Genomic DNA, 21,874 nt, shown 5'->3' on the forward strand with positions numbered 1-21,874 from the left:
GGGGAAAGGAAAGGAATCCAAAACAGAACCAAGGAAAGGAAAAATCCCAAAAAACACCATAGTGAGCTATAGCCATCAAATCAGCACTATGTACAACCTTTGGAAAGAAATATATCTAGAAAAAAATAATTACAAGTATCATTTTTGGAAAGCTGACAAACTACACAGGACAACATTTACAATGGGGCTGATATGTGCATGTGTGCAAACCTAGTAGGTAAATACCATGATAAAAGCATGAAGGTGCTGCCCTGTTGGACAGCGTTAAAAGGAAATGCACTTTGCTGCATTTAACCGCTGCCCAGCATCTTTGTTGCACGCTGGTTGGCTTCATCAATCCTGGTTTTGTTGGAATCAGCCTAGGGAAACACAAAAATAAGAAACAGATGAATATAGAGCAGGAAGAGAACATCTACAGGGCTTTGTGGGCTCTTCTCTAGTTTTGGCTGGGTCGGGGCTGGGGGCAGGGTGTGTGGGGGGGAAGAAGCTTGGAAGCTCTGGGCAGCTGTTTTTATAGCTGGTTTTATAGGGTTTTTTTATTATTAGGGACACAAAAGGAAATTACAGATTTACTGCTTTTGTGACTCTCCAGGTAGCCTTTGAGTAGATTTCTTGTGTTTTTATTCTGCTTCACTGAACTCTTGTAATTGCTGGGCAGGATCCGTAGCTGGTGCTATCGATGGGGCTACCGCTATTGGTAGAGATGGATAACAGGATGAGAACTGATGATGTGCACGTGGATGGTGAAGAGCTTTAGTGCTCTTCAGTGGATCTGGACTGTGTCCTAATTTTAGATCACCAGGCAGGCAGGCAAAACTAAAATTTTGATCAGTATGCTGGAGAATTGCTGGAGCAGGGAAGCCAGATCATCTGATACAGGGAATGATGGCAGAGATAAATTTAGTTGTAAACACATCAGTCTGGATCCCTTTCCTGCATATGTGAAAGGAAGGGAATAGTCAGGAGTGATGCTGTTATTCCTTTCTCTCAACAGAGTTCACCATGGTAGTTGCAAGACAGGATAACCTCTCTTGTTGGGGAGCAGCATAAAAAGCAATTAAGGCAGGAATTTTACTGTTATTTGAAGCAGTCAAACTGGAATTTATTCTGCTGTGGGCTGAAACTTTAACTTCATGGTCTTTTGTGGGGTTTACACTTGCCTTGTTTATAAAATGCTTTTAATAAAATGATAACTGCTTGGGAGGTTTAGGAGTTCTATTTGAGTGGGAAGACCCTTTCTGTAGCTCTGCAGAAGCTAGTTTTGTGAGGCAAAAACATTGTTTTAGTGGACAAAAATTGGCAAAGCTCCATTCTAGCACATGTTGCTGTGCTGACTTACGCTAGCAGAGGGACTAGAGAGAAAATATTTTCAATTTTGGAAATCAGACCTGTGGGAAAGGTAAGAATTGTGTTACTGCTTTAAAAGCAGGAGCTCAAATAGCAAACTCATTTTTGGGGTTTGATGGCTGTTGTTTATTAGCTTTGGTGATGGTTCACACATCTCTGGGGCATATCCAAATTGTGCAGGTTAATTTTAAATCTCCGATTTGCAAAGACAGAATGGTGAAGCAACTTTTAAAAAGCCTTTGAAAATGGTTATATTGATGTGCAGTAAATCATTCTTAAATATATTGGGGTTTTTTTCCATAATTGTTTTGGCAAATGCTATGCAGATGTGTATTTTTAGTACAGTAGCATGTGCCAGATCCTCAACAAGCGTAAATGAGCATAACTAAACATTATAAGCCATGCTATTTTAGCCATGAGTATGACCTTGTCTACCACGGTATTGTGTTGTGTGATTTTGCCAAAGGACTACCTAAAAATAAGTTAATGGTTTTGGAAGCAGTTAATTCTGTCATGAGATAGATAAATATCGATTGAGTATTGATGAAACATGATGTTCCTAAATAGGAATACTAAGGTCTGACTCTGGTGGATGATGTTGCATCAAAGTCAGTGTGAGTCTTTGCCCAGACCTTCCCACCTTGGTCACAACAAAATACTTTGAGTCCTTTCTGCTTTACTTTCCGCCTTCTATTTATGGATCAGTTTAGGGCCAGGGTCTTCTGGTGATGGTGATGTCTGGACAACTGACCTACTCATAACATCCTCATTTTAGGTTTTGTCCCTTTCTCTCTGGTCTGAGGGAATAGTAAAACCTTTTATTTATTGCTGTCCTGATTACTGTAGATAGATCAGATTACATCTCTGCACTATGAGACTGCTCTGGTTTGAATACACACAGCCATTTTAACATAGGAGCAGTTGGGTTACCTTTGTGATGCACCCCAGCTTCTTCAAAGTGTGCCAGCCAAGGGTCTTTCTAATGATCGTAGCTGTTCTAAAGCACAGTGCTCCAGCCGATCAAGAAAAGAGCTGTGTTGCCCACCATCAGCTAGGGATGATGCTCTCTTGCCACATTTCATAGCAAATGGATGTGTACACATTTGTGGTTTCGGTGTTATCCAACTAATGGTCATTTCTGTCTTTTATAGAGAGTTTTCCTAATATATTGTGTTTCTTTTTTCTAGTATCTCATTACTCTGTGTCCTTACTCTGACAAATGTGGCAGATTCTCACTAAGACTGAAGCCTGTCTTAGTTTTGTGCTGCTTTTCAAGATGACTCCTCTGTCTACACTGCAAGTCCAAGAAACACATCGCTTTGTTCTTTAGCCAAGGGCTCTGCCTGACGGGGCCTGCCTGTGAGGCTGGATTTAATGAATCTTATTAGCTTGCAATGTTGTTTTTCTATTGCTACACAAGATAACCTAACTCTGTAAGAAGACCTCATAGATGTGGAAGGCCAGTCCTGCATTTAGCCAGCTGCTGTCAGCGTGCCTGGAGGTTCAGCCCACGTGATTCATGTGCACAAAGGGCCTTTTCCATGTTTCCAAAATCCACATGTTTGCAAGGATGAACTGGTAGGAGAGCGGTGCCTTGGTAGGCTTGCTGCAGTTTGTGATTGTATCCTGCAGGCATGGATAGGACACAGCTGATTTCCACCCACGGGGCATGTCTGCTGTGCTGCATCATGAATAGAGGAGCTGAAGACATGTAGTGGTGCATGTCCTCATACTTGCTCCGAGAAAATGTGTGTCCCAGACACATTTAAAGGTAGCTATGATGTAGACTGTATAATCTATCAGCCCCTTCTTGCCGGGTGTGCTGCTTTCTAGTGCTTTCCACATGAATAACTGCAGTAAATCCTTCCCCTACCATGCTCATATTTAATTTTTCCCGGGAATATGAAATGCTGCAGGATGGCATCACAGTAATACCGTGCATGTTCCAATACAGTCAGGCTAATATAGCCAGCTTTAAAACCCAAAAATTTTGACTGACACAAAGCCATGTCCTCTACTGTGTTATGCAACTGACTGTGGGAGATGAACTTCCCACCTTTAAGACAACATAGACTTCACAGAGCTCGCTCTGGCATCAAAGTCCAGTCAGGAAAGGTACCTGATTTAATCCTCAGCGTGGTATTTTCTGTACTTTTTTCACTCAGCTCTGATGTAGTTAATCAATATGAGAAATAGGCATAGGCATCCTGCTTGTGTGAGAAGGCTTGCACGTGTAAGAAGGCTCAAGAGTTACAAGCTCTACCACTTAAGGTCAGCATTAACTCTAAGCAGCACATATAAGTCCTTGTGTTAGATCCTCAGGTTGTGTACATCTCAGCTGAAGTCGAGTGTTGTATTGATTTTATACCAGATGAAGATCTAGCCTCTTATGTCACTTCAGCCTGGCTGTGCCTGTGCCTGGAGCTCTGCCAGTATGAATGCAGATGGCTTGCAGATCTTGGGATCTGAGGATGGCAGTGAGTTCCCAGCCGGGTTTGGAGGGTGCTGCTGTCTGCTTTAGAAATCTGCAATGCAGGTCTGGCACTGGAACGGTGCTCTCTGCCTTTTTAGATAGGGATTTGATAATAGCAATGCTGAACCCCAGTTATTTTAATTTTTTTATTTTCACACACGCACTGTGGGAGCTGGGTAGATCTTTGTGGTTATAAGCAGGCAGCATGACAAGACTGGCTGCACTGTTACTATAGAGCAAAGCCTCACTTAATAAATACCTATCCTCTTTTTGGGACTGGTCCTCCAAACAGGAGATCTAATTCTCTGTTCTTCATGGAATTTCCAAGGCAAGGAAAATCCAGGAGAGCTTAAAACTTGCCAGATAGTGCCAGGGCATTCAGAGCCAAGCCCTGCGGTTCTGCACAGCTCAGTGCATTTCTCCTTACCCAACAGTGTTGCAGAGGAAGCCTTGCTTTGTGCTAAGGGGGCCCCTCACCAGTTGTTGTCTTACAATCCCAACAGTGGGTTCAACCTGACCTGCACCAAAGGTTACTGAAGATCCACAGCAGCAGGCTCTGCTGTGGCACAATGATTTGTAGGGAGAAGAGAGGAGCTCTAGCAGCTCTTTCTGTCCCTTGTCCTTCACCAAGCTGAAGAAAAACTGCAGCATGCAGAATGTGTGCTTTCAGAAGGGAAAATACAACCCTTTTCTGGGTCCTCTTGGAAACATCAGCTCTTACCTTCTCCATGATCCTGTCAATCTGGCGATTCTGTGTGTCGATCTCATTGCCCATATCCAGGGCCATGTGACGTAAGTTGCCAATGATGCCGCTGACCTGCTCGAGGTTCTCATCCATTTCATTTTCCCGGGCATCGTTTGTTACCCTGGGAGTGAAAAAACAGCTCTTTGGAGCGGCGAGGTACCCCCTGAAACTCTGATCCACCCAAAACCTCCCCTGCCTCCTCCTTCACCTGTCACCTGAGGAGAATGCTGCTGTGCTTGGCTTTGAAGAAAAGAGTTCAATAAATAGCTAGCCTGGAAATGATTACACACTTATTTTTTGGATTAGTTGTCTAGGTTCATCATTGCTCTATTTATACTTTTCATATCTGCTGGTCCTGAGAAGCGTTGCTGTCTGAGATTGTCTGTACCACACACTGTATTTCACTGCTAGTGTTGTGCCTTCTCCAAAAAAGGATGAAAGGGTGCTCTGTTTGGACTTGAGTGTGATTAGAGTATGTGAGGAATGCTGGAGAGTGGTGGAATTGAAGCTATACCACCTTATCTCCTTGAATTACACTCGGGGTAACTGTAAGTAACTGGATACTGTCTAGTTCTTGTACGCTTGGGGCTCGATGAAATTTTGGGGAAGAGCTGCGTCAGCTCTGAGAATCCTGCCCTAACATCCTATTTAATCGAGATGTATTTCTTGTAAATGACAGAAGCACCATCTCTCAGATTTAATAGATTTAGTAAAGATCCTCTGTCTCTCATTTAGCACTGTCTTTTCCAGCTGTTTGGTTTTTAGAAGCAAAGACTTGTGCTGGAGCTGAGGCCCAGTTCGGTGCTCCAGGAGAGGCATGTGGTGACTGACACTAGGAAAACCATGGGCCCCACTCCGAAAATCACTACTTTGTGTTCACATAGGTACCAAAAGGGTGCTGCAAGCTATTTGCAGAACAGTTAGGGTGTAGCATAACTTCCTTCTCTGCTATTCTCTGATCATGCTCCAGCCTTCATTTTGGTGGGGCTGCCATCCAGAAATTAAAAAAAAATAAATTAAAAAAGTGAATGGCAGACCCAGCAAACTTAAATGGCAACTCCAACCCACGCTCCAGATTGCATGACAGCATTGTTTCTATCACACTGATTTCCATTTATCACAGCAGCCAAAAAAATAAGTGGATAATAGTTTTTGGAAAGATAATTACTTATTAATCCAGTGTCCTTAATCTTCAGAGATCAAAGCTTTGCCTACTGGTATGCCTTTATCCATTCAGCTGATAGCATTGTCATCTAAATACATGCTCTATAAGCACTGTAATCAGTGCGTACTTATTGCTGGATCCCTATGTATTGCTGAAGGTTTGCAGTCTGGTTGCCATTAGCCTGGCTGTGTGTTTCAAACTGGCTTTTCAACTGCTCAGGGGTTGCCATTAAAGCACGGGTGTTTCTTGGTGGTTGTGGCTTTACAGCAGCTGAGGAATGGGGCATCCTTCCCCATTCAGTGAGGGTTTTCTGGGTAGTTGTGAGCAGGGAAGCAGTGTGCTAGTTAAACGTGTGCTTTGAGTTCTGTGCTTGGCTCGGTGCTTTGGCAGGGAGCCTGAGGCTTTTTTTTCCCTTCTTTTTGAAAAGAAAGGAAGGGCTGCTGGCTGCTTTGGTACATCTTCTGGCAAGGATGGATAAGAAGCTCTACATATCTTGAGACATAATAATAATAAACTAACATTTATCTGACATTTAATTTCGGAGGCATTTGACAACTGTCATTAATGAGACCCATAACAAGGCCCCCAGGAAAAGCGCATTGTTTACGCCAGGGAGCTGGAGTGCAAAGGACAGTGCGGACGGGCCGTGACAGTTGGCAACCTCACAGTGCTTCTGTGAGGTAAATAAATAGATATTATTTCTATTTTATTATTGCAGTTCAAGGAGGAAGGTTTAGGGACATGTATTTGAGTCTTCTGGCTGTCAGGGCTAAGACCCTGAATTTCAGGATCTCTGGCAAACCAACCATCCTCTGAACTGGCTCAAGCAAGCACCCACAGGGCCAGGGGGTGCAGTAAGCCTTTAGTACCTGTCCTAATCACCATCAGCCTAAATCTGAGCACCCACCACTCAGTGGAAAACACTAGTTCTATCACATTATTACCCAGCACCACTGAAGGAGTTAATGAGCATCACAGACCTCATGACCATATGGAAGAAATCTAAATATATCATTGACGAGGAGAATAGAGAGAAAAGAGTGGATAAAAAGGCTCACCTGCGGATAAAGCCACCACTGATGGCCATCTGCTCCCGTTCATCTACGACACGTGCAGGCTGGCTGGCTACAACACCATCCTGATTATTGCCCCAGGCTTTTTTGTAAGCATCACTTGATTTAAGCCTATGCAAAAAACATTGTGAGTAACAAAGCATCAAGTGGACAAGGACAAACGCAAAACTCTTTACTTCTCCAAGCTAAAAGCTGAATCAAGCAAATGAGTTTTCAGAGAGAGGGTCATTGATTGTATACCGATATATCATAACCCTGAATAAAAGGAGGGTTTTGGTTTTTCATTTCTTTACTGCCACAACATCTGTGATGGTCAGAGGTTTTGTTTCCAATAAGGGTGAATTGCAATTGTCAAATCTACAAGACTGCACACAGGTTTTTGGATGTTGACTTAGTTTCCAGAAAGAAGAAGAAAAAAAAAAGAAAAAAGAGGGGGGGGGGGGAAGAAAAAGAGAAAGAAGAGAAGAAATACAGATAAGTAGAAAACATCATTTCATTTCAGTGACACATACATTTTGACATCAAACACAGAGAACGTACTGGCAGACAGACATAAAAACAGAACTGCCAAGTATAGTGTGTACATCACATCACAGCAACACACCCTCTTAGAGAAAAAAATGGATTTGGCTAGATTTTAACATTTTACTATGCAGAAGATTGGCCTTCTGTTGATGGTTTTTAACATGTATGTGGCATAATAGGCATTTAAAGCCACTAACCTTTCCCAAGATGATCTGGGGAGGATTTCATTATAGAATCCATAGGGTTAGTTAGATTTTTCAAATAATATATCGGTACTTGAAAATAGTAATCATACATCGACAGTTGATGTACAAACCTTTGTCCACAGAGACAAAAAGTAAAATAGGCAGAAGTGAAATGAGTGCAGGAGAAAAGAAAAGATACGAGCAATCTAGCATCAGAAAGGGAAGTTTGTCTACATTTTTCTTCATGCACCAGCTACAGGCATGAATAAGAAGTGAAGCATTCTCACTCAGCACAGTTGCCCCAATAGTTCATCATACTCTTAATGCATCAGCAGTAACAGCCTTCACGATAAGCAAGACACAGGCAAAAATGGATCATCACTGCCTTCAGGAGCTCTAAACCACGGGACTTTAAAATAGCCTAGCAATGTGTTTTAGTTGTTGTTTATGTTGTTTAGCTTTCAGAGAGCCATTTTTGACTGAGCAGCCCTGGATAGAAAATTAAACTTTGGGCATACCTTTGGTGGCAGATTAGGGTGTGCAGCATGTTTAGGGTTGCTGTCATTGGGGTCATCAGACAAGGTTGAGTTTTTGGGGTCTGTATGTATAAGGTCTTGAATTTAGCCTGGAAATGGATCAGTTTTCACTACAGCTGTTGTGAACTGCCAATCCCTGTGGTTTCCCTGTCTTCACGTGGCTTGAATCAGTCATATAAATGGCCCTGTGGCTTGGATTTTGGGGGAAAAGCAAACATGCTTCTGGGGGATTTGGGAAAGGACACAACAAACCCATCTCTGGTGTTATGTTCTCTCCATACCTCCTGAAGCAGCTCGTTATCTATTGAGGACAACACTATTTTAGATGCTCCAATCTAGAATTACAATATAGATGAAAAGAGAATCTTTCCTTTTCTTATGTTTTGTTGCTTATTTCCTAGTAAAATTTTGAAGACTTAAAGACAAGATGGTTGGCTTGTTCATTCTTAATTCTCTAAAACTATACATCAGCTTTAGCATTTCTAGAAATGTGTAAAAAGCAGTTCTTTTGCTTCACACACATTTACAGGCATTTGCCTGTTCTTTAGACCTGTACAACTTAGAGAGAGAGACAGTCTCTGTATTTGAAGTGAGTGATTTTATGCCCTCAGAGCTTGCTCTCTGTTTTCTTGTGGACTTCTCATTGAAGTCAACAGGTGGAGTCTGGGTCACAGTGAATTGAGTGCAGTCTGGTCAAAGTTTCATGCTATGGGCATTCTGGGTCTCCTAAGAATGTACAGTCAGGCCTTGCATTTTGGTAAGGCTCACAGATTTGTATTTACTCTGTTTATCAGAGTATAGTTACATGTGAAATGATTAATAATTTTTAAATATATGCCGTTAATCTACCACCAACCAGAAGAGCATTACAGGATCACGGTGATAGTGATGCCCAGAACTGTATGGATTTCTCTCCCTCCTACACTCCATTTCTCAGAGTATCTTCTTATTCGTATCAGGTGATTCAAGGAACAGTCTCTAGAAGCATTGTTCATCCATACTCTGTTTCTAAACACACTGACCCGTCAGTAGCACTAGTTTATGAAATCTGCCTGCAGACTGCAAAGGTCAGAATATTGCCTTAAAGCAGGGAAGAGGCACCTTTAAAAATGAACATCCCTCAGCTCAATGCATGCAGTTATCTTTCTGTTCTTGCAACTATTGATTTCATGAGACTGCAATCATTGTGAAGCAGTAAATGTTTTAAGGCTATATGTCAGGTGCTAACCCCATCCATGCTACAGGTCTGGCTGTCAGTTCTGAGCAGCATTTACTACAGTACAGAATATTAAAGCTGCTCTAAAAATGAAGATTCCTGTAAAATACATAGGAATTTTTTTTTGGTATTTTGGTTGTGAACTTTTGATGTAGGCATTGTGCCAGGTTTCTCCAGGAGGAGCAAGCCAAGACTGTGTTCTTCTTTAAGTTGCAACAGCTTTTAGAGTGTGGGAGATGTAAAGTTTCTGCTGGATATTCTTGTGCCTGCAGCTCTTCTGCACTGGGTCTTTTGGTGCAGGACAGCAGGGTTAAAGCCTGGATCAGAGCTGATCCCAATTGCAGCCAGTCGCACTGGCAAAGATTCTTTGTGTGTGTGTGTGTGTGTGTGTGTGTGAGTGTATGTAGCTCTTTCCATTCTTCTCACCTCTCATTCTGCACACCAAGGCAATAAGTACTCTCATACTGGGCAAAATGTTTACTCCACCAAAATATTCGTGGCTTGGTTAAACAGGAGCAAAACTGATTATTTTTTATAGGTGAAGCAGCATGTCCCAAGGACATTGTGTCCTAAGGGAATTAACTTCAAAATAAATGCCAATTGATAAAGCAGAAATCCAATCCTATAGCTTGATTTCTGGAAGAGTACCCACTGAACTCCATGACAGCTCGCTCTCATTCAGTCTCAATAATCACAGCAGGATCAGGCTCTGGCTGTGAACAACATATCTGTGCCACACGGAAAGGCAGCATGACACTACAGAACCACTGCACTCCGCTTTGTTGCCTACACAGTCTCTCTCCAACTATTTATCAGTGTTTGCACTGTAACATCTTTGTATGCCTACTCACTGCATGCTGCACTTGCTGTTCCTCAAGGACTTCTGGTCTTTCCACTTTGTCCCCAGTTTCCTACACCCACATAACCGCACACCACATTTTCAGTTGGCATTTAAAACAAGCTTTGCATTACTTGGAGGACGGTTTCGTTCAAGTGTGATGGCATGCAAGCAAATTCGATGCATTTCAACATTTCTGCTTAGTGTACGTGCTACCCAAAGAAGAGAAATTTGGCATGACGTGTTCAGATTTCATCAAATTCGCCTATGGCAGGATGAAAACCATTTCAAGTTGGGTTCCAATTATGTCATGCATCTTTCAAGATCTCATCATGGACTATTTCTGTTGAACAATGAAAAAAAAGGTGTGATTTTCATCCATGATTTTGAGTAATGTTTATTACAACCACTTCTGTGGTGGGGTTTTTTCAGCTTTTTTGTTTAGTTTGTTAAACTTGTTTGTGAAAATATGTTTCAAAAATTTAGGGTCTCCAGGAATAAGGTAGCCCCAGTGTTTTCCTTTGCTGAAAAATGGAACCACTCAGTACACTTTGTGTAAAATGTTGAAACTTTTACCATTAAAAGGTGTCAACAGTGAAGCTTTCACTGCAGTATGCCTGATTTTAATGCATCTACAGTAATTCCCAGTCAGTTGTCTATGCTATGAGATGAATGCATTTGAACCAGAATCGTTCTTTCTGCATGCCACATGCTCATCCTGTCCATGTGCCTAGCAAGGATGAGCTTCACAAGGCCTTTGGGATCAGCCTTAAGTGCTCAAAGAGATGAGGCAGGCAGCACCTACTTGTTACATGGACAGACACAAAGACCACAGAATTTTCCTAGGTCCGTCAAATTCTTTTCTGCTTCTTTCATGTCCTTATTGATTTGGTCCATTCCCTCTTCGATGCGTTCCAGTTGTTCTGATTAAACACAAGTATTTTATCCCCACAGAATGAAGCAGATGGAAAAGGACAAAGAAAAAAAAGACAAAAAACTTCAGACATTCACTGTGACAAAAAACTGGACACCACATAGCAGAGCCGGTACCCAGTACCTACTTGTTACAAGGACATATGAAAAGGCCACAGCATTTCCCTAAATCTTTTAAATTTTTCTCGGCCTCCTTCATGTCTTGGTTGATATGGTTCATGCCTTCTTCAACACGATCGAGTTGTTCTGGTCAGGACAAAGGGATGACAGTGTGGAATGAATTGTATTTTTGTTTGGTTTGCTTTTGTCTTCAACAGAACATGAAAAATGACCATGTGGAACTGAATTAATAATGACATCACAATGCATTAATCTGAGCTGATGCATTGTTGAAAGGTCACGTGCTGCACTGGATGCTGAAGGTGGTTTTTTTACTAATATGGAAAGAGTAAAACAAAGGAGGAGGATGTTTGAAATATATTCATTTAAACAAGATGTAATGATGTAGAAAGGAAGGGTTATAAAGTTTAAGGTCTGGAAACATATTACAATACATTCACTTACTAAGACACCAATGACATCCAAGAGAAAGAAAGATAAAGCGTTATTATTTTGCATTTATGTACGTTAATACACGAGAAACTGTATCCTTCTGTGGAAAACACTTACAAATCCCTTGGAATTAGGTGATACTGGTTAGTGTATTTGCTTTGATTAGTGGGGAACTGAGTGGGAGAACTGGTAGTAATCACACCAGGGATGGAGCAGTTTGTTAAGAGACATCTCCAAGTGCTGCTTTTGCCACAAGCCGAGGAAACTGTGATCTGCCACTTTGACTGGCATTGGATTTTAATTTCTAATCAGGGTCTAGCCTCAGGGCTGCTTTCCTTTCTGGTATGGATCCTGCGAATCAGGACTAACACCAGTGAATGCAGAGCAACTGCAACCACTTCAGGGGCTTGATGTTCAGTGGAAAAGTACCACTGGCTGTGTCATGCATTGTGTCTGTCCCCAGGGGATTTTATGAAAACAAGCATGGGCGAAGACTCAGGTTTTCAGTGGGGTCACCTCTGCTTTGCTCTGGGTCAAGTTATGGAACCCATCAACCAGCCATACATAGATGCTGCCTCTCCACTGGCATCAAAGAGGACTTGGCTTATTTCCACCTATGGCTGTAGGAGCTTCTTAGGGACTTAGTACCTCAGAATAATTTTATGTGTAAATTTCTTCAAGTACCTCAGAATAATTTTATGTGTAAATTTCTTCACTGCTAAAGCTGGGGAAAATGGCCTACAGGAACAGAATGCCACAATATAAAGTTGTAGGAATGGATCCTCTGTTGAGGTAAAGAGATACGGATCCAATGGGACATGGGGCCTTAGGTGGAGTCTGTGGTAGCGACAGCATTTTACATGGGTGCAAAGGCTCACCATTTATTTCAGGAAGCATAAACCCAAACAAGCATTACATGGAATGAGAAAGTTACTTGGAGTGGCATTTCAACCCATTAGAATTTTAAGTGTACCTAAAGTAAAGCAATCCTAGCAAAACGTCAGTACATCCCTATTCCCTGTATTGAATAAAAATATATATATAAATACAGCATTAAACCTGAGAGGAAAAGCACTAAGAAAGCCCTGGTTATAGGAGGAATTTAATGTCATCACTGATGTTAACTGAGTCCTATCCAAAAAGAAAAAAAAAAAGGTATTTTAGGAAAAAAATCATGTGCCTATTGACGTCAGTACAAAACTCCTCTTGACTTCTTTGGGAACATGAATGAGCCTAATTTCTTACTTGGGTTTCTAAAAACAATTGAGGTTTAGATTTTCAAAGCTTTCTGAGGGATTTGGATAATTAAAATTTATTTAATTAATTTTAATGGGAAATGGGCATCTCACCCCTAGAGGGCCTTGAAAATCCTGGCCTAAATTATTCAAACTAAAATAATTTGAATATTGAACTTGTGCTCTTTGTTTAATTTTTGTGTGAGGCTGGGCTTTGAGAAGGAGAGGTACCATGTCAGTGCTGTGAGCTGTATCTGTTTCTCAGCAGCTGGTTATTCTTCTCAGCTGGATGTACGTGACTCCTGATACCTCAGGAGCTATTGATCCCAAATCCTAGGATGAATTTAGAGGATCAGAGTTACCCAGCACTATCCTCTAGAGGGGCATATATAATGTGAGCAAAGGAATGGAAAAATAATAGGGAAACTTGAGAGAGATGTTGCACAAGTTCTGCCAGATAAACTGCTGAAATGAGAACCTGGAATACAAGGTTGGATTGTTTTAATGCTCACTGTACTTCTACATTTTGGATGAGAGGCTTTAGCAGAAGCCTCGGTTCATGTTTGTAGCCACAGATTGTCAATCCCTTCAGAAATGTGAGTATGCAGTAGAAGGCGATACTCCTCTCAGTGTCCCTACTCCTCTCAGTGTCCCTGCTCCTCTCAGTGTCCCTGCTCCTCACCAATTCAGAGCTCTGCCTGCTCCTGCGTAGTTGGGCAACACTTGCTCTTTCTCTGGGAAGCAGCTGTGGGAGGGTGAGCTGGCTTTTATGCTGGTTCATGCAGCATGACGGGAATTGCTAAATATCTGCTGCAGATTCCCACCTCCTGCTTGTGAGAGCTGTGTTTGCAGTGCAGAGCCCGGCTGGGATTCAGGGCTCTCAGTTAAAAGGCAGCTTTTCCCACCTGTGTTTTGACAAGAGGGTCTGACCTTTTTTTCCACTGATTTTCCTGCTAGTGTTTCTCTAACCTTGGCTGGCCAGTAGAATATGCCAGGTAAGACTGCAGGGACCAGCCCTAGATCTGGTACCACTCGTGGCTTTCAGTCCAAGCATGTTTCCTTGCTCAGATGCACATTCTCTGAAGCTAGGTAGGTAGTAGGACCTTTTGAACTTTCTTTCCCTGTTTCCTATTCTGCCTGAACAGATGAGCTCTAATGGAAGAATATATTTAACACAACTCAAAGACTTTCATTTAAATTATAGATCTCTCCAGGAACTTGACTTAATTTATCCTGCTTCAGGATTTTGTGTGTGATGGTTATGCTACTCTGAACACAAAAGGCACCCACAACTCATTTATCTTCCATTAAAGGAAACTTCATCTGTGTAAAAAGCCCATGTTATATTTGTAGCCAAGAAGTTTAGACAGCTGGCTGCTGGTTCTAAAACTATTTGCTAGTTGTTAATTCTGTGGGCTGGGTCGTTAACTGGTTTAAATCTGTGTAGTTATGCTGGTTTCATGGAGGAACACCAATTTATACCTGTCAAAGTTCTGGCCCCACAGGCAAGAAAATAGATTCATGAGTCTAACCACGATTATTGAGGCATAAATATTATAGAGGAATTAACTTAATGGGGTCACTCTGGATTTGTTTTGGTATAACTGGTATTAAAATCTGGCCTGCAATGAATCACTGCCAGTAAGAAATCGGGTGGTTACCAAAAGGTTAATTTAATGTCTGTTCTCATAGATCTTCCCTATTTTGCGTATTATGTTAAAGGTTTTAGGGAAGACAGTCAGCTGGCACAAACTGCCATGAACCTACGCAAAATCACACCTACAAGGATCATGCCCTTTATCTCCCATTTAGAGAAGCACTTCAAAGAGGTTAAACTTAAAACATATTTTGATAGTTTGTTGTAGCATTCTGCGAATATATTACAGCTATAAATATGTTTATATAACATATGTGATAGATAAGAGAATCAGCATTTTCTGTAAGCAGAATTTACATCAGGGATATGTCTTATTAAGAATTATTTCTCTATTGAAGCCATAGGCAACTGAGAGACCATAATCCAGTCCTGTCAGTTTTATGGTAGAGTTGTGGTTCTTTGCCCGTGGGTCTTTGCCAGGATCTTCCATAAAAACTTGGCAAGTCCCCACTTTGTGTTCAATCTGGGGAAGGTGCTGGGAGAGGGAAGCTGTAGCAAGGGCATCGCTCAGCTCTGCCTGTGGTCCCTTAAGGAAATATAGCTGCTAAAGCACCTTAACACAGTGCTGGATGCAGGATCAGGACTGGGCAAGTGTGGTGCTGCTCCCTGCAATTTACAATGCATGTTCCTTGACCAGTGTCCAGGATCTGCAGCCTGGGCTTGAATGTCAGTTAAATGCTTTTGGAGAAGGAAACTTGCTCCTTCAGCTGGAGTATTGTGCAATGGATTCATTTCCACCAAGGACAACTTTAATTAAAAGAAAAAAGAAAAAAGTCATGTCCAAGAACACATTGTAATCATGATTTCCTATAAGAGGGCTAAAATTGAGAGAGAGTCAGCAGATGAACTGTTTCCAATGATACTCGGTGATCCTACTTTCCATAAAGCAGAATCATTTTGGAGCAAAGTACATTTCTAGGACAGCCTTTTCAGAAATCCTGAGTCCTACCTAGCTCTGCTCCGAAAGGCATTGCTGAGGGCAGGTATGAATGGAAGAAAGCTGGCAGGGAGCACTCATGAACCCACATGTAGTTGTGCTAAAAAATAACAGTAGACAAGGCACAACCTGCTTTTAATGGGGAGTTTGTCTTTTGTCCTGCACTGCACTTTCAACACAATTGATGCAATTTTCTCTGTAGAATCTGGAATAGTTGCTAATCACCTTTTTTTTTTTTTAATTCACTAATTAGCAAGCCATTTCTAACTGTGATCAGCTTAGCTCACAGGTGTCATTCGAGTGCCTCCAGCAACTCTGCTTTTGCCACCTCACTGCCTATCAATTTCCATGGCAGCTGTTGAATAAAAAATAAGCTGGGGAAGGGACCTGTGCAAGGGGCCATAATTTTGTTCTCTGATGGGAAGGAATGGTAATCATCTTTATATTTACTGCAGTTGTTTCTTCAGTGCCACAGAAACAGGTGAGCCCTAACTCCTAAACTAAACTTGCAACTGTAGAGGCCACCTTGCATGGGCACTGTCACTTGGCATCAAACCCCTTTGGCTTGTAGGGCTCTCCATTTGCACCAGAGTTTTATCTCCATACTACAGCTTGATCTGGAATACAAATCTGCTGGGTACATCAAGCTATTCTCCGCCTTCTCTGGCATTGCTGGTTGTGCATATGCTGCTGCTGTGGTGCAGGGAGGAAATTTCAATTGCATTGACATTTTCTTTGGGGCTTATCAAAGCTATGGATATTCCCCTATCTTGTCTTGGATGAAAAATGGCTGTGCTGCTACTGCTCTTATTGGAAAAGTTTCTCCCCGTTTTGAATGCAAGAACAAAACTGTTTTGTTATAAACTGCACAAGGACATCATCACACAAAAGAAGTCCTTGAAGGTCCAAGTTTCTCTCTGCCTGCTGATGCCCCCAGATGATGGGTGATGGGATTTTCCTTTGAAGGAAGAGAACTACCACTCTGGGACCCCTCCTGTGTCAGTGATTCAGGTTTATCATTGTGTCTCCACTCTGTACTATCGGTTTCATTTCTACAGTCTGCTTTTAACCAACATGCATCCAAATGTTAACATTTTCCTAGGATAGCATGCTTCACTGACATATTTAATGAAGCAGAGCAATTACCACTGCTCAATAATCCTTTGCAGCATGACATTTTTAGTGTAAAATGAAAATAGTCTCATTTAAAGCATTATGTACATATCTATATTTAAATAATTAAGGGAGCTTGACTCAAGGCCAGGTTTAAAAAAAAAAAAGTGAGTATTATGGATGCACATAGGATTTGGGAAAGGCTTCCTCACTGACAGAAAAAAATCTCAGCCAGGAAAATCTAACCTCTTAGCTCCTTCCTGTGAGCTCCCCAGAGCAAGAACTGTGTTGAGCTTGTTTGGATGACAATGCCTGCCTCAAAAAAATGGAAAGTCTTGGTATTGCAAAAGGCCCACTCCAAAAACCCACTCAGATTTCCAGTGACTTCAAAGGGCACTGGAGGAGGTCTCCCACTCTCTGTGAAAAAGGAGTAATGGCATCTCTTGTGAAGCTCCATGTAGGGTCATAACAGACTCTGGTCTGATGCACTCAGGCAAGAGGGGCTAGGAAGGCTGGCTTTATTGTAGAAATTACATTGACTTATTTCCTTTTACAATCCCAAAGTCTTCTGCTTATTGATGTCAGAAAATGAGCTTTGCTTTGTGTTATTTAGATTGAGATCAGCTCAAAGAAGTTTTCCTTGTAAGGTCTGTTTAACTTCAAAGCAAGCAATTTTTGTAAGGAAACCTAGAAATAGAGCTTCAAGCAACTGCAAAGATTAGATATTCTGCCTGCCGCCCACTGGAAAGATCAATGTCATGTTTTTTGTCTATTTAACACCTAATAATCTTAGGTGACTCCTGCAGTCAGCTGAAAAGAGATCACATGGCAGCGTTAGCAAATTATTTCCTTAATCTGATAATCTGCTGAGACATCCGTGAGTTGCACACATTGCACTAATTACAGAGGGTTCAGAGTCATCATCAGTGTATTCTGCTCAATAATACAATAAGTGCTTTATCACTAACATAATAATAATTAAATAAATCAGGAATTATTTACAGCTGCATATGGCTAAAATGGACAAAGCTTAATTAAGTATTTAACATAGTACAGCAGTTACAATATTCCCAGGGTTTGTAGTATTGTGAGGCTGTTTTCCTTGAGCAACCCATACTGTATAAGCTCAATTTTCTGAACCACTTAAGGCATGACCATAACCAATTTAAAGAGGCTGTTAAATTGTCTGATTCTTTCCTCTAAGCATCAACTAACACCATCTCTGGCCATACAATATACAGTTCAGGGGTCACTGCTAGTGAGAGTTTAATACTGAGTTCTCTGGACTCCAAAGGGGTCAGTGGGTCCAGTCCCAGCTCCGTGGCTCTAGAGATTCCATGGGACACCTTGTGTATACAGGGGTTTAGCAACAGTAAAACTCCAAAGTAAAAAAAAAAAAGAAAATGAAAATAAAATTCAGAGGTAAAAACAAAATTAAAAAACCTTGAACTCTGTGGAAAAATAACAGTTAAAGAACAGAAACATCATTTCCCAAGGCTAAACACAAGGGAAGTTACAGACATCACTATAGTTTCTGCTGGTCTGCCTGTGAATCACATTGCAAGACACACTTGGGTATTTACAGACTTTCTTTGACAACATATGCAATTTATTTGAACTGTATAATTCACTTCTGAAACAAAACATATTATTTAGACAGGTGCCATGTGTGCTTCAACCAAAGTAATTTCTGGGTTTCTGTATTCAGTGATAGCCCTTTTACTGCTATTATTTCTTTTCACTGCTATTATTCAAAAAAATAATTTGAAGGCTGCAAAATATTCTCTGTAATATTTTTATTGGCAAGACAAATGGATGCAACAAAATTTGATTAGGTTAAATTCTTTTCCCTAAAAGGGGAGGGCAATGAGACTTACATATAAGAGCCAATAGAGGAAAACACTCTCTGTTTATATCCTGTTATTGCTTTTCATTCATTTTAGCACCAAAGGGGCAGGGACATTAAAGATGAGAAGGGACTGTTGGGTTCTGCAGTTCCTTTCCCCAACAGCACCGTACCGTTGCTTACAACTGTGGTCTGGGCTTGATGAGTAATACAGCATTACCTCTGTAGAAAACATTTCCTAATACAGTTTCGTATCATGCCACGTAGTAGATAATAACAAGGACTTGGGGGGGGGGATGGGTGGGGGTGGGGCTCATTTGATATAGAGGAGCAGAAATTTATCCTCTTGTCTTTGGAGGCACATTTTGCTGGTGCTGTGGGTCTGCAGCAAATAAAGATTTATTAGTTTTGGGGCGGGGGGCGGGGGGGAGAAGCTACCTACTTCTTGTAATATTATCAAGAGCAAAAATGTAATTTCCTGGAATGTCCTGGATATATCTAGCTCTGGTTTTGTCACTGTCAGCCACAGACAGGGACTCATCTGAGCTTGAAAGCTTCTATATGGCCAGTTGTAATGATCTGATCGTGTCATAGCTTTTAATGTTTAAATTCCTGCTATTTTCACTGGCATTTCTTTACAAAAAGCAACTGAGTGTTACACAGACTAAACCTGATTTGCCTTCTCTCGAGATGCATTCATTGCATGCCTCTGCCTGGTGGCTAAAACAAGTGAGAAAATTCCATAGCACCTGCGTAAATAATGTTGGATTTTACAGTGATGAAGGCAACTCTTCTCATCGTGTAGCTCCAGAGCTTGCTGCAAAAAATGATAATTTGGCTAAGTTCAGCCTGCAGCTCTCTCTGACATTAATGGGAAGCAGATCAAAAGAAGTACAGGCTCTCACGCAGTTACCGTGCGTTCCTCTGTCAGACAATGAAGCTAAAGGCAAAGAGGCTTCTGGGTTCTCATGCACAGCCACACATATTGGTGTCCCTCATTTTCAGGATTGCACACAGTTAGTACAGTACTTTGAGAATGGTTATACTTCCTTACTGAAGCAATCTGAACTTACCTCCTTGCTCATCCAACATAACCAAAGTCCTGATACCAGCATCTTTACTCTACATCCCAATAGTGGTAGCAAGGTAAGGAGAGAGAGGGGGGGAGAAGAAAGAGAGAGAGAAAGAGAGATCAGTGAGGGAACACTCGGCCCTAGGTACAGGACATAGGAAGGCATGAGAAAAACAGTGAAAGGAATGACAAGGTCACAATGGACTGGTGGCACAGCCCAAAGACCTTACGTGCCTGGACACTGTACAAGGAACCGAATACTTCTGATCATACCATCAATCCTTCAGGATTCACTGGGATCCTGAACTACTGCAGAAAACACAAAGTCCTGGATCTTGAGATTAAAATAATCGCTTTGCACATAAGTAATTTCTAGAAAGAAGAAGGGTTCATCTCCAAGTTCTCCGAAGCATGAGAAGGGAGGAAGGGGGTGTTGACATCGCAGGTCTGTGGTCACCACACAGGAGAAAAATAGATCTGACACAAAAATGTTTGGGAAGGAGGCATAATGGTTCGTACATAGTCCGTGCAACACAGAAGTCAGAGCGCTTACCTACTTAGGAAATCCCTTTTAAAGCAGGCCAATATTTAAGAGGATTAAGCCATATTTTTTCAGCTTGGAGATCTATTAGATGTGGGTTTGAGCCAAATTTTAATTTAATTGGATCCAGCTCGAAGGTAAGATTTTTAAAACATCTACAAGCTGATCCTACCCCTGCTCCCAGGGAGGTTGGTGGGAGTCTTATCATTGCCTTTGTTTGGGTGCAGGGCTTGAGCAAAGCCAGGTGTTTCAGAGCTCCCACTCCCCTGACCCGGCAGCGGGGCACCTTTCCCAAATGCAGTTTTTGCACGCATTGCCATCGCTCTGAGATGCGACCGGGCGTCTTGGGTTCCTGGGTGCTGTGATACCAGGCTGTATCACAGATCAGATTAGCTCCTTTTTAATTACGAAGGGGAAACTAGCTCCCTTCTCCTTGGAGCAGTGATAAAGTCTGTGAATAATTAATGACCTGAGCAATCTCCTGACTGTTGTGTTTTGGTAACAGATGAAGTCAGTCCTCTGCAGCCTGACAGCTTGCCATGGGAGTTACCTGGGCACATGCTGCAGCAGTTTAGCCAAGGAACAGAAACCCGGAGTAACCGATGTTTTACTTTTTTCCTGGCCATCCTCCCCCTCCTTGAGACAAATTAAGGACTCAGTATTACCCCTCCTCCCAGCTGCCCTGCCCCCTGCCATCACTCATCTCTTAGTCTGGGAGCAGTGACGTCTTTCTAGCCATCAGCTGCCTGGTCCATGCTTGCTGGTGTTCCCAGGCAGGCCTGCAGCACGCTGCCTGCCTTGGCTCAGCCACCAGCCTAACTCTCTGCTGCACTCCAGGGCTGTCTGGCTGGTGCAGCTGGTGCTTCTCTGCTTTGTTTCAAGAGGATCCTGCTCAGTTTGAGAGGGATGCGAGATGCCTCCTGTATGCTCTTGTCCGCCTCTCTCTGCACTCCCATTCTTGTCTTTAATGTCTGTGTCACTGTAGAAACTGGGAAAAACATCAGATGTCTGCAGCCTGGTTCGCTCCTGCTTTTTAAAAAATACCCCCATGAGTTGCCAGGGGGAGAGAACAAGCCTCCTGCCCCCACCTCAGCCCCAAGTTCTGCTGTGTCCGGCTGCCCTTGGGTCAGCTACCCAACAGGCATCTGCTGCTCTCTCTCCCTTCAAGTTCATACTGCATTTACTTGAATCTCAGCCAGATTTTATTTTTGCAACCCTTAGAAACTTAGGTTCCAAGGGGGATCTTAGATTTGCCTATTTCAAGTAAGGAAAATAATGATCTCAAGTTTTCTGTAGGACAGGAGTCAGATTTGCTTAGCATTTGATGTGCAGTAGCTTTTTATTTTGCTCTTTCTATGCTCAGGGGTGTCATACCCCCCAAAAAAATCTGGTTTTATTTAAAAAAACCCCACACCTCCAAATATAAAGAGACTGCTTGGGTCCTGAGTCATCTTGTGTTTGAGTAAATATTGTGCAGACTGACATGGGACCCCCTCTAAATATCGGTCTTGGAAAAAATGTTTACCACTCCTTCACCCTCTGACCTTATTTTCCTTCTGGTTTTACCATCTGAGTAAACTGCTTTTATGCAGGTAATATTTCCAGTGACCTAAGACCTATACTGAGACACAAACTCAGAAATTAGACCTTATGGTTTGCATTTTGTGTTAAATCCTTGCACAGAGCAAGAAGAACTGCAATTTTCTTTTACTTACCTGACCATCAGTGCCATTTAATTTTACCAGGCAATGCTGTATCCCTTAAGAGCAGCCTGCCACAGCATTAATACTAATGTGAAAATATTAAGGGCTGTGCATTGAATGTACTTGTCTGTATCTGAGGTCTAATCCAAAGCATATTGAAGCTAATAAAAAGATGCTCACTG

At 41.9% G+C, this 21,874-nt stretch overlaps 1 protein-coding gene across 2 annotated transcripts in view; it reads right to left on the minus strand.

Moving 5' to 3' along the window:
• Positions 1-290: 290 nt before the first annotated feature.
• SNAP25 (synaptosome associated protein 25) overlaps positions 291-21,874 on the minus strand; it is a gene marked incomplete at both ends in the record, with an annotated part of 28,308 nt that continues 6,724 nt past the window's right edge. The window contains 5 exons of one of the 2 annotated variants that reach the window (XM_084262042.1): positions 291-359; positions 4,542-4,686; positions 6,789-6,914; positions 10,909-11,026; positions 19,450-19,498. In XM_084262042.1, the coding sequence (XP_084118168.1) occupies positions 291-359; positions 4,542-4,686; positions 6,789-6,914; positions 10,909-11,026; positions 19,450-19,498 (507 nt within the window). Of the gene's footprint in view, positions 360-4,541; positions 4,687-6,788; positions 6,915-10,908; positions 11,027-11,164; positions 11,283-19,449; positions 19,499-21,874 lie in introns of both variants that reach the window. The other variant, XM_084262043.1, reaches the window with a different exon arrangement.

This window comes from Gallinula chloropus, assembly GCF_964237585.1.
Source record: "Gallinula chloropus genome assembly, chromosome: 3".
In the NCBI taxonomy this organism is placed as follows: domain Eukaryota; kingdom Metazoa; phylum Chordata; class Aves; order Gruiformes; family Rallidae; genus Gallinula; species Gallinula chloropus.